Genomic DNA, 9121 nt, shown 5'->3' with positions numbered 1-9121 from the left:
GGATATCCTCGTGGATTCATCTTCCTATTATACACACATGCATTTCCAAACATTTGGTCTACCTATGTTGTAAATGTATTATCTTTTCAATTTACACACGGCATCTATTGCACGTCTGTCCGTCCTGGGAGAGGGATCCCTCCTCTGTTGCTCTCCCTGAGGTTTCTCCCATTTTTCCCTTTAAACTGTGGGTTTCTCTGGAAGTTTTTCCTTGTACGATGTGAGGGTCTAAGGACAGAGGGTCTAAGGACAGAGGGTCTAAGGACAGAGAGTGTCGTATTGTCATACTGATATTCTGTACAAACTGTGAATTCCACTGAGACAAATGTAACATTTGTGATATCGGGCTATATGAATAAACATTGATTGATTGATTGATTGATTGATTGATTGATTGATATTAAACAGCCTTTATTAGAAGTCTTTAAACTTTTTACAGGTTAAAATGATTGTCAAGTCTTCACATTATTTAAATCTTTAATTAATGATGTGTTGGTCTACAAGCTATTCAAAAGGAGTTAGGAATTAGCAGGGCACAGATTAAAAGGTAAAAATACATCACTGGTGTGCCACTGATTTGAATGTTCAAAACAAAAGGTTATACAGAATTTAAAAAAAGAGTTTGTGGGAGAGAAACTCCCTCTGGAGGGAACGAAGGGATCTTAGCTTTTGTGAACCATTTACATGCACTGAAACCTTTGTGACACACTACAGGAAATGGAAAACCTCAAAAAGCAGTATAGGGCCTCTTTAAATTTCTGCATAATAAACACAAAACCTCTAACAGCAGCAAACTGCACTTTCAATTCATTGCACACAAATTCAGTCAAAGAAACCTTAATCACACGGTGTAATGAAAATAATATATATTTGACATTTTTAAACCTCTGTTAATTGTTAATTTGACTCGGATACTGAATATGTGTTCAAATCAGTCCGACTTCTTTCTTCCTATAAAGCATTAAAATACATTTGATGACTCATCTTCAACACGGAGACGGTTACATAACTTTATCAACACAACCCTTCATGTCAATAAGTCAACATGGATTTGGCAGCTTTAGTTAATTTCCAGAATCAGATCAGTGATACCAAACAAAGCAATATAGTATAACTATAATCATGCCTATAACTACTCACTACAAACTCCTGGTCCTCACCTATAAAGCCCTCCACCATCTGCCCCCCCCCCCCTACCTCACTGACCTCCTCATCCTCTACCAACCACCCCAGTCCCTCAGATCCACCTCAGCCGGTTTGCTCTCAATCCCCAAGGCCAAACTCCGGAGCTTCGGGGACAGAGCCTTCTCTGTGGCAGCCCCGAAGCTCTGGAACTCCCTCCCCCAAGACCTCCGTGAGTCTGATTCCCTCACCCTGTTCCAGTCCCGTCTCAAAACCCACCTCTTCAACTCTGCTTATCCTTAAACCCGCCCCTCCCCCCTCTGAACCAACATCCTCCTGACTGCTTTTCTGTTTTTGTTTTGTTTTTTGTTTTTGTTTTTGTTTGTGTTTTTGTTTTTGTTCTTGTTTTGTTTGTCGACCTGACTCATAATGTAAAGCGTCTTTGGGTCTAGAAAAGCGCTTTATAAATCCCATTTATTATTATTATTATTATAAAGCAAACAAAAAGTCATACAAATAGGCTTGTCCTTTATTAAAAGCAACGTTAAAGCGTTGAATACATGAATGCATCGCTAACTATAAATCAGTGCATCGTAAGATTCTGATTTGGGCAATTCTGTATGTAGCTTACATGAACTTTTGGAACTTTAAAGGTCCCCTATTAAACTATTTTCAACAGTATATCACAGGTCTCAGATATATACAGAACCTGTCTCTGTTTGTCTGAAAAACCAAACAGATCATTGCAGCATTACCCATAATCCCCTCTGTTTCAGCCCTGTTCCCAAAGTGCTGATTCTGCGTCTGTAGCTCTAAATGCTTTTTTTTTCACCACTCTTATCCCAGCATTTATGACAACATTTCTTAGGACAGTATATAGCTTCTGAAACTATTAGAAATTGCAATATCACATCATACACAGACAATTATGTTTATGGTGGTTCAATCTATAACAAATCAGCACATTTGTATTTGGAAATTACCCATTGTTTGAGCTGACACAATAGCAAAATTAGCCAAAGTGTTTATTGTTAACCTCCATTTACACAACGTCATGGTTTAACTTTGCATTGAGGGGTTATTATTGAGACTGGTGTTATCACTTAGGATGTTACATTCATATAAGGTAGTTTGGACAATGTGGTTAAAGTGTAGCCTACTTTAAAACTTCTATGAATTGTCATGCCATTTTCCAAGGTCTCAATCATTTGGAGGAAGTCAATGTCGTTTATAACTATTAGAAATTACTGATCAAAAATAAATTGCAATAACCTGGAATTACCCTGAAAGACACAATACAGTGCATCTCCACAACTTCACATAACTTGGATACAGGCCAAAGAAGATTCACTTTATCTTACACTTAGCAATACATCTGGAAGACAGTGACACAGTGCAGACACATTCTCTCATTTCCAGGAAAGAACTAATGTGGAGTGAAATATTTATCCCAGAAAGAAGGACTTTTACTTGTAATTAAAATGGTAGTTAATGTCCTCGTAATCGTCACCGTAATCGTCTTCGTCTTCGTCTTCATCTTCGTCTTCATTTTCGTCTTCGTCTTCCTCTTCCTCTTCGCTGTCCTCCTCATCGTCGTCAACCTTATCCACCTCTGGTAAAATATGTATTGGGAATTTATCTCTGTTGCAAATGTATGGAAACAGCCTCTCAGTGAAAGTGTGTGTGAATGTGTGTATGTGTGTGTTTGTGTCAGGATCAGAGAACGACACCTTTCCTCTGTTCCAGTCCAGATTCACTCTGACCCTCTGGAGCTCCTTCTTCAGGCTGAGAGGAGTGGGTGGAGCTGGTGGTGAACATGCTGAGTATTTCCCTTTTAAGAAACCTATTCTCCATAATGCAGACCGTATGATTCCCTTCCTCTGGACAGACTCTGCTGACACACCAAGATACCAGAATGTACTGTCTGTAACCTGGACATCCCAGCTGTGAGTCCCTGAGTTAAAGCCCTCAGAGCCCAGGACAGAGATGTAATTATCAAACCTCTCTGGATTATCAGGAAGTTTCTGTCTCTCTCCTCTCAGTCTCACTCTGGTCAGATCTTCAGACAGGATGAGTTGTGGATGAGCAGTATTTGGGTCCAGGATGAGAGGAGAGTATGACACCATGTCCTTCATCTTGCTCCAGATGTTGAAGCTGAGGTTGCCCAGGTGTTTGGCCTGGTCTATCAGAGCTCCTGAGGGCAGCTGTGGAGCCTCCAGCAGGGGGCGCTGCAGCCTCTCCACTGCAGCCTTGTAGTTGAGCAGGAAGGAGACGTCTTCAGCTCTCAGCTCCTTCTCTGTGGCTCTGACTGTGAGTGAAAGAGCTGCTATCTCTCTGCTCACAGCCTCCATCTTCTCCTCCATCATCCTCCTCTTCTGCTCCTCTTCCTCCCTCAGTGCAGCCATCCTGGCCTCCTCTTCCTCTTCTAGAAACTGGTGAAGCTTCTTGAACTGCTCCTTAATCTGCGTCTCTGTGTGTTGAGCCTGGACCTTCATGTGTCCTGCTGTTTGATCAAACTTCACTTTAACTTCTTCAAAGAGCTTCAGTTTCTCCTGAAAGGGCTGCAGAGCTTTCTGGAGCTCCTTCTTGAGATCCTTTGTGATTTCCTCAATGGGTCTGAATCTGTGGTTGGTATGTATTTTTGAATCTCTGCAGACGAGACACACTGGCTGCTGATGGTCCAGACAGAAGAGTCTGAGTTTCTCAAAGTGCAGACTGCAGTGAGACCCGGCTGAAACGTTCTGATCTCTCTTCACTAAGAACGTCTCACACAGGTTCTTCAACACCAGGTTACTAGGTGGTTTTTTCCTTGATTTTCTCTTACAAACTGGACACTCAAGTGTTTGTTTTCCTTTCCACCATTCCATCAAACAGGCTCTACAGAAGCTGTGGCTACATGTCAGGACAACTGGATCATTAAAGACGTCATGGCAGACCGGACAGGAGAGATCCTCCTCTGATATGGACGCCATTGTGTTTGCAAAATGCTGAAAAGGAAATAGGACAGCAAGAGTTCAAGCACTGTAAGTATGGAAGTTTTCTCTAAAGTTAAGTGTCTCTTTAGTAGTAATAAACTTACATTCAGTGTGAATCCAATGAAAGTTGTCCAGTTTTCCCTTTGTGAACTGAAGTTTACTTCGAAGGTAAATCTCTCTGTCTTTGTCTGAGAACGAAACTGCTGTTAATCCTTGTTTGCCTTAGGTGAGTCATGCAGTGGGTGGAGCATTTGCTTCAACCGTCACAGTCCAGGTTCAATATTCTCACATGATGTGGTGCTCATAAAAGCTAACACCCTACGAGTTGTACTTTGAAATGACAACCCACCTTGTTTGAATCCAGCCAGGTATTTGTTGCATGCCCTCAGGTTGAAGTGCAGTCTTGTTCGTACATATTCTGTTAAAAGGCCACATTGCTCTTTTCCCTCTTCCACTGAAAGAACCACAGCCTTCATAGAAACATGCCCGATCAAGTGATCACCTTATTCTTCAATAAAAAAACCGCAAACGACCATTCACTGTGGTTTATGTAAGTTACAAGATGAGGTTTATTTTTAAAAGACTGCATGAGGCATATTTTCAGCTCCTGAACTCTACTGTTTGTCTATTTTTTTAAGTGGAAGAACAAAATAAATGATTTACTTTCTCTCTATTGACCGATATATTTCCCGTCAGATTTAACAGCAAACGGCTGAGTAGATAACGTGCATACACTTCTGAGGAGGCTCAACTTAAGGAACATTTACAAATCTGTAGCATTTTTTGTATTGGAATATACTTCAGTGTTTTTATGTTTTATTCCTACAGAATACATGCTGAAAGGATAAGATGTGTTTTGTCATTATAGTATAATTTTATAAACATTCTTTGTTGTTTAAGTTTCTGATACTTGATAACCACGAAATACGTAAAACATTACATGTAATGATGTCACATACGTATATCATATAGTCAGACACTGTGTTATTCCAAATCAAGCCTCACGAATAATTAGTTCAAACTGGCTTTACTCACTTGAATTGCTCCTTAGAATCTAATGTTCCTCTGTGGTTTTCTATGCAACACATGTTTGTATTGTAATGCCACTCATATTTTATGTATTTGTGTATTGTAAGGTGACATTGAATGTTTTGAAAGGTGCCCTCAAATTAAATGTAATATTGTTATTGTATCTGTGCCTCTCTCACACAGTTAATGTTCTTTTCTTTTTTTTGACAAAGCTAATCCTGATCAATATGGAAGATCTGCACGGTTCTCTACAGCCCATGCTCAGCAGAACAGGTGGTGCAGAACCCCCACTATAACTTTGTCCAAGATAGTCGTACTGTCACCAAAATCACACTGGTGTTTGCTGTCTCCCTCTAGCTTGTGCACACAAAAGCATTTTACTCTGGGCTCAGCAGGTGAGAAACTAAGGAGGGGCTTTCACATGAGGCAGACCAGGTGTTGGTGCAGACAGATCAGATAAAACACACAAACACACACAGAGATGTGTGAAAGAGTGATTCAACAGTCTGAGGTAAGCGGACATAAATAGCACAATATCCTTTTCCTACCTGTGTGTGTGTGTGTGTGTGTGTGTGTGTGTGTGTGTGTGTGTGTGTGTGTGTGTGTGTGTGTGTGTGTGTGTGTGTGTGTGTGTGTGTGTGTGTGTGTGTGTGTGTGTGTGTGTGTGTGTGTGTGTGTGTGTGTGTGTGTTCAAAACAACCGCTCAGCTGTGTGGTGATCAATCATATCTAATAAACCTCCTGCTGACATCACAGTGATGCAGGTCGAGGCTAAAACACTACATGATGACTTACACTAAACACACACACACGCACAGACACACACAACACACATACCCCCAATTTAAAAAAGTGCTTGTATTCAAACAAAACAACTTCTGCCGTCAAAACAAGTTTTCCATAAACTGACCAACACATATTTAAAATAAGCACTGTTTAGTACAACTTAGAAAATATTTATTGAACAACAAACCAAGGTTGGCTCCTTCTGTTATTAGGATTGTTGGTCTTAATTAATCAAGGAGCATTAATCAAATCAAACAATCATTTTTTTAAAGTGCAGAGAAGATTTATCACAGATTATTTTATGTCTGCAGGTACACACATAACAATCAAGACACGCTACTAACAGTAAATAGTCTTCATGACATTTAAGAATTATACGGACTGATCAAAGCCACATCAACATACTTTACAAAGACCTGCACATACACATATAAGTACAACTACAACATCCCATTATATTTTCTTTAAAACACTTGAATAATTAAAAAGAGTGAAAGTCTCTGCACATTTTAAATCAGCTGCGAAAATAAGCCAATGATTTATGGCTGTAATGGAAATAGCAGATAGCAGTTCAGAGGGGTACAGATTTATCCATTAACTCCAAACTGTGGATACATTGTTTTTTGGCGACATGTTCAACATCCTCCATCAGTGTACATGATCGTGTTGTCAGCATACATGTGCATTTTTTTACTTCATCACAAACTAATGGGAGATAATTGATATATAAACTGAACAGCAGAGGCCCCAGTATAGAGCCCTGTGGCACTCCCAATTAGCATGTTTTTAACGGAGAAAGAGAGGAAGCAGAAAAAAAACACTTTTAGCAGAGGTGGAAAAAGTACTCAGATATTGTACTTGAGTAAAAGTAGAAGTACTCAGGTCTTGTACTTGAGTAAAAGTAGAAGTACTCAGATCTTGTACTTGAGTAAAAGTAGAAGTACTCAGGTCTTGTACTTGAGTAAAAGTAGAAGTACCAGAGTGTAGGAATACTCTGTTACAGTAAAAGTCCTGCATTCAAAATGTTACTCAAGTGAAAGTAGAAAAGTATTCTCATCAAAATATAGTGAAAGACAGTAAAAGTAGTCATTGTGCAGATTGGTCCATTTCAGAATAATAGATATGATATGTTTTATAATGATTGATCATGAAAGTGTTCTCAAAGCTGGTAAAGGTGCAGCTAGTTTGAATGACTTTGTATACTGCAGGGTAGCTTGTGGATTTACTCCAGGTGGAACTAAACACTTGATTATATTTCACATCATTCATCCACATCTGTGAAGTAACTAAAGGTATTACATACATGTAGGGGAGTAGAAGTACAGAGTAGCAGAAACCTGAAATACTCAAGTAAAGTAAATAGTTACAGTACATGAGTAAATGTACTTAGTTACTTTACACCACTGGCAGCTAGTCTCCATTCCACGTTCTGTAGAGAATTTTTTTCCACATGCATCACAAAAAAGTACGAGAGAATGACTATAAAAAATCAGTTTCTGTTCTTCCAATTTGGGATGAATAAAGTATCTATCTATCTATCTATTAAAGTAGATTGAATTACAAGATTCTTTACTTTTAGGCCCTATATGTTTGCTACCAACCATCAGCCTTGTCCTGATCCGCTTCTGGTAAAATCTTTATAGGGGTTTTATCCTTATTGCTAATGTATGGAAACATCCTCTCAGTGAAAGTGTGTCTGAAGGTGAGTATGTGTGTGTTAGTGTCAGGATCAGAGAACGACAACTCTCCTCTGTCCCAGTCCAGATGCACTCTGACCCTCTGGAGCTTCGTTGGCACTGGGAGATCGTTTGGTTCTGTTGATGGGGAGAATATTTTGTATTTTCCATTAGACAATCCAATTCTCCATAATCCATACGTTGCTATCCCTTTCCTTTTGATGGACTCTGTGGCTACACCTAGAAACCAGCATGCACTGCCTCCAACTTCAACATCCCAGCTGTGAGTCCCTGAGTTAAAGCCCTCAGAGCCCAGGACTGAGTAGTAGTATTTATGAAACCTCTCTGGATTATCAGGAAGTTTCTGTCTCTCTCCTCCTAGTCTCACACTGGTCAGATCTTCAGACAGGATGAGTTCTGAACCAGCAGTGTTTGGGTCCAAAATCACAGGAGTGTAGGCGACCAAATCCATTAGCTTGTCCCAGATAATAAAGCTGAGGTTGCCCAGGTGTTTGGCCTGGTCTATCAGAGCTCCTGAGGGCAGCTGTGGATCCTCCAGCAGGGGGCGCTGCAGCCTCTCCACTGCAGCCTTGTAGCTGTGCAGGAAGGAGACGTCTTCAGCTCTCAGCTCCTCCTCTGTGGCTCTGACTGTGTGTGAAAGAGCTGCTATCTCTCTGCTCACAGCCTCCATCTTGTCCTCCATCATCCTCCTCTTCTGCTCCTCTTCCTCCCTCAGTGCAGCCATCCTGGCCTCCTCTTCCTCTTCTAGAAACTGGTGAAGTTTCTTGAACTGCTCCTTAAGCTGCGTCTCTGTGTGTTGAGCCTGGACCCTCATGTGTCCTGCTGTTTGATCAAACTTCACTTTAACTTCTTCAAAGAGCTTCAGTTTCTCCTGAAAGGGCTGCAGAGACTTCTGGAGCTCCTTCTTGAGATCCTTTGTGATTTCCTCAATGGGTCTGAATCTGTGGTTGGTGTGTATTTTTGAATCTCTGCAGACGAGACACACTGGCTGCTGATGGTCAAGACAGAAGAGTTTGAGTTTCTCAAAGTGCAGACGGCAGAAAGTCTCAGACCCAGCTGAAACTTTCTGATCTCTCTTCACTAAGAAACTCTCACACAGGTTCTTTAACACCAGGTTATGAGGAGGATCACTCCTTGATGACTTTCTCTTACAAACTGGACACTCGTTTGTTTGTTGTCCTTTCCACCAGTTATTCAAACAGGCTTTACAGAAGCTGTGGCTACATGTCAGGACAACTGGATCTTTAAAGACGTCATGACAGACCGGACAGGAGAGATCCTCCTCTGATATGGACGCCATTGTGTGTTGCAAAATGCTGAAAATGAAGCAGGCACATTGTAAATCAGTTATTCTCTTAGTTTATCATTTATAAAGTAAACGGTTGTTTCTGACTTTCGTAGCGTAAAACTTACATTGTCGTTGTGTTGACTTTTTTCCTCCAGTCCTCTCTCAGTGGTTGTGAGTTCTCTGCCAAGGTAAATCTCATCGTCCGTCCAGCCAAGTGAAACACTC

At 40.7% G+C, this 9121-nt stretch overlaps 1 protein-coding gene across 1 annotated transcript; it reads right to left on the bottom strand.

Moving 5' to 3' along the window:
* Window positions 1-1630: 1630 nt before the first annotated feature.
* On the bottom strand, window positions 1631-9121 carry LOC307038954 (uncharacterized protein). Its single transcript, XM_079680623.1, has 4 exons — window positions 9022-9121; window positions 7513-8924; window positions 6317-6327; window positions 1631-4109 (listed from the first exon to the last, which is right to left on the bottom strand). The coding sequence occupies exons 1-4, from the start codon at window positions 9093-9095 to the stop codon at window positions 2589-2591; spliced, it is 3018 nt and encodes a 1005-aa protein (XP_079536749.1). The 5' UTR covers window positions 9096-9121; the 3' UTR covers window positions 1631-2588.

The sequence above is a fragment of the Notothenia rossii genome (genome assembly GCF_949606895.1).
Source record: "Notothenia rossii genome assembly, chromosome: 5".
NCBI lineage: Eukaryota > Metazoa > Chordata > Actinopteri > Perciformes > Nototheniidae > Notothenia > Notothenia rossii.
Note: the sequence above shows the minus strand (reverse complement) of the source record. Positions and strands in the feature narration are given on the sequence as shown.

Coding starts and splice junctions, on each gene's coding strand:
- LOC307038954 (XM_079680623.1), bottom strand. CDS start 9,095: ATGAGATTTACCTTGGCAGAGAACTCACAACCACTGAGAGAGGACTGG. Junction 8,925..9,021: donor AAAGTCAACACAACGACAAT/GTAAGTTTTACG, acceptor CTTCATTTTCAG/CATTTTGCAACACACAATGG.